A 2500-nucleotide genomic window follows, 5' to 3' on the forward strand; every position below is an offset into this window, starting at 1 on the left:
TAAGGGTGCACCCTCCAGTCCTACAATCAAACACACACGCACAATCAAACGCAAAGACATAAACACACACACAAACAAAGTCACCGACATAAACACACTCACAAACACAAATGCACACACACTCAAATACACACACACACACACACACACACACACACCCACACACACACACACACACACACACACCCACACACACACACACACACACACACACACACTTATCCCCCTTTCTCTCTCAGCAGCTCAATTGAATATGAAATTAGGAGAGGGAGGGCTGCTGATTGTGTCGCTCATCAGAAAAGAGAGAGCTGGAGTGTGCGGTGGAGATGCAGTGATGGAGAGGGAACACACACACACACACACACACACACACACACACACACACACACACACACACACAATGTAGTGGAGGTTTTTTTGGATGGGGTGAGTGGATGGGACCATTATGGAGGGATGGCGGGTCGTGTCGAAGTGCTGAACAGACAATTAACCCTGCAACTGTGCACTTTTTACGACGTGTACCGCGAGCCAGCGTCCGTCCCGACGGGCACTAACTCTTCCACTGGGAGGAGGAGGGGTGGGGGGTGGGGGGGGGGGGGGGGGAGGTGCTGTGATGGGCAACACACTCACCGGTGCCGGGCTCTCGACGGCTCAGTGACAACGGCCTTTAATTAGATTGATTTATCTCCTGGCCGTCGCCACGGTGACCTTCGCTGGACGACTTTGAGCCGCTCAGCACAGGAGTTTGAGGAGATAAGTTCATGTTGATCTAAAGATGGAAGCCGCCCTGCGTGCCCCTCGTTTTAACATTCAACCGTTTTTACAGATGCGTCGTTTTTTTTTATCCTTTTGCAAATGCCCAATGCTGATAGTGTATCTCTATTCTGTACAGCAGCGCAACAATATGCTGTTGTTGTGCATTAAGATGGTGCTCGTCTCAAATATATAGCGTATTAGATAGTAACTAATGCAATATGCATGCGCTCGTCACTGGCTGTGCATTGGTTCATCCACTTTATAGATTTTGTGTAGCAGCAGTAGAGTTTAAAGAGTAGCCTACAGTATCCCAGCATACTGTAATATAACAAAGAGACTGCTTCGTGAAACTTTATCAGGGCTGCTTTTACAGTTTGCTGGGTGTGAACTACTAAGGCGTCAGAGAGCCAGAGGTTGGATGCTAGGGGTTGGCTTACAGGTCACGTTTAAACAGGAGGTGGTTAGTGTGCGCTGTTGTTGTTATTGTTTTCTTTCCCAGAAAGTTTCTTGCTAGTATCAGGACAACTTTAGCAGCAATATAAAAACCCATCTGTAAGGAGCAAAATGTCCTTTTAGTTTCCATGCATTCTCTTCGTCTCAGCACAGCTTTACATATTGCTAACATTACATGGTCCATATCGCACATTTAAACCAATGATCCAAGAACGATTCCACAAATGGCTTGCCCTGCTGCTCTGGCGGTCCTTCCAGAGGTGAAATCCCTGTTCAATCTCTGTGGTGTTGTCCTTAAACAACGCTGTGTGTCTCTTTGTGTGCGGACCCAGATGGTGAAGGCCATCCAGGTGTTGCGGATCCACCTGCTGGAGCTGGAGAAGGTCAATGAGCTGTGTAAGGACTTCTGCAACCGCTACATCACCTGCCTCAAGACTAAGATGCACAGCGACAACCTGCTCCGCAATGACCTGGGAGGTCCCTATTCGCCCACCCAGACCCTGCTCGGCATTCAACAGGTAAATGACGCCATTCCCCTGTCAGTGGCCAATCAAAGTGACAGTGTGTTGATTTGATTGTATTGTAACACAGGTTCACGTTACAGGCTGAGTGACAATACAAAAGTTGTATTCTTTTATTTTGTAATATTTCATGAAACTTTGGATTTATGACAATTTATATTTAGTTAGATTACCGAGTACAGAGCAATACTGAATTTTTGAACTTGTGTAATAATGTATTTTGAATATAATATGTGAATATTGGGTACAGGCTTTATTCAAAACTGACTCTCTTAACTGAATTTATTTATTTGTTAGTATTATCTACTATACCTCTGTATTTATTATTGTTTATTTGTTTATCTGTTTCTGGCTAGCATACACAGCTTCACATTTGGTCTCTGTCAGCTGTAATGACAACAACCATTACGACGCATGCACTTGCATCCTCCACCTGTACATTGCACTTTAGAGTGTTTATCTGCGTCGTTCACACACGAGGGAGAGAGGTGTAATGTAACTGAAACACTTCACATTTGTCTCACTCTAGTGTCTCTCTATGACCCCCCTCCCCCTTCTCCAGGAACTAATTCAGACCTCCTCCTCCTCCTCTCCATCCATGACCTCTGTCTCCAGCTCTGTTAACCCCTCGGGGGTCCTGGTGCCCACCAGCAGCCTCCAGCAGGGCAACGTTGCCATGACGACAATCAACTCTCAGGTGGTATCAGGTAAGCAAGCGTGGAGCGCGTGGACAAACACACACTCTCAGATAGACACACACACACACACAC

The 2500-nt window shown here is 46.4% G+C and overlaps 1 protein-coding gene across 1 annotated transcript in view; it reads left to right on the forward strand.

Moving 5' to 3' along the window:
• Positions 1-1433: 1433 nt before the first annotated feature.
• LOC311354452 (homeobox protein PKNOX2-like) overlaps positions 1434-2500 on the forward strand; it is a gene marked incomplete at its 5' end in the record, with an annotated part of 10079 nt that continues 9012 nt past the window's right edge. Inside the window, 3 exons of the mRNA XM_084474254.1 lie at positions 1434-1469; positions 1542-1727; positions 2293-2437. Coding sequence (XP_084330380.1) covers positions 1434-1469; positions 1542-1727; positions 2293-2437 — 367 coding nt within the window. The remainder of the gene's footprint in view (positions 1470-1541; positions 1728-2292; positions 2438-2500) is intronic.

Source organism: Micromesistius poutassou (assembly GCF_964030765.1).
Source record: "Micromesistius poutassou genome assembly, chromosome: 10".
Classification (NCBI taxonomy): Eukaryota; Metazoa; Chordata; class Actinopteri; order Gadiformes; family Gadidae; genus Micromesistius; species Micromesistius poutassou.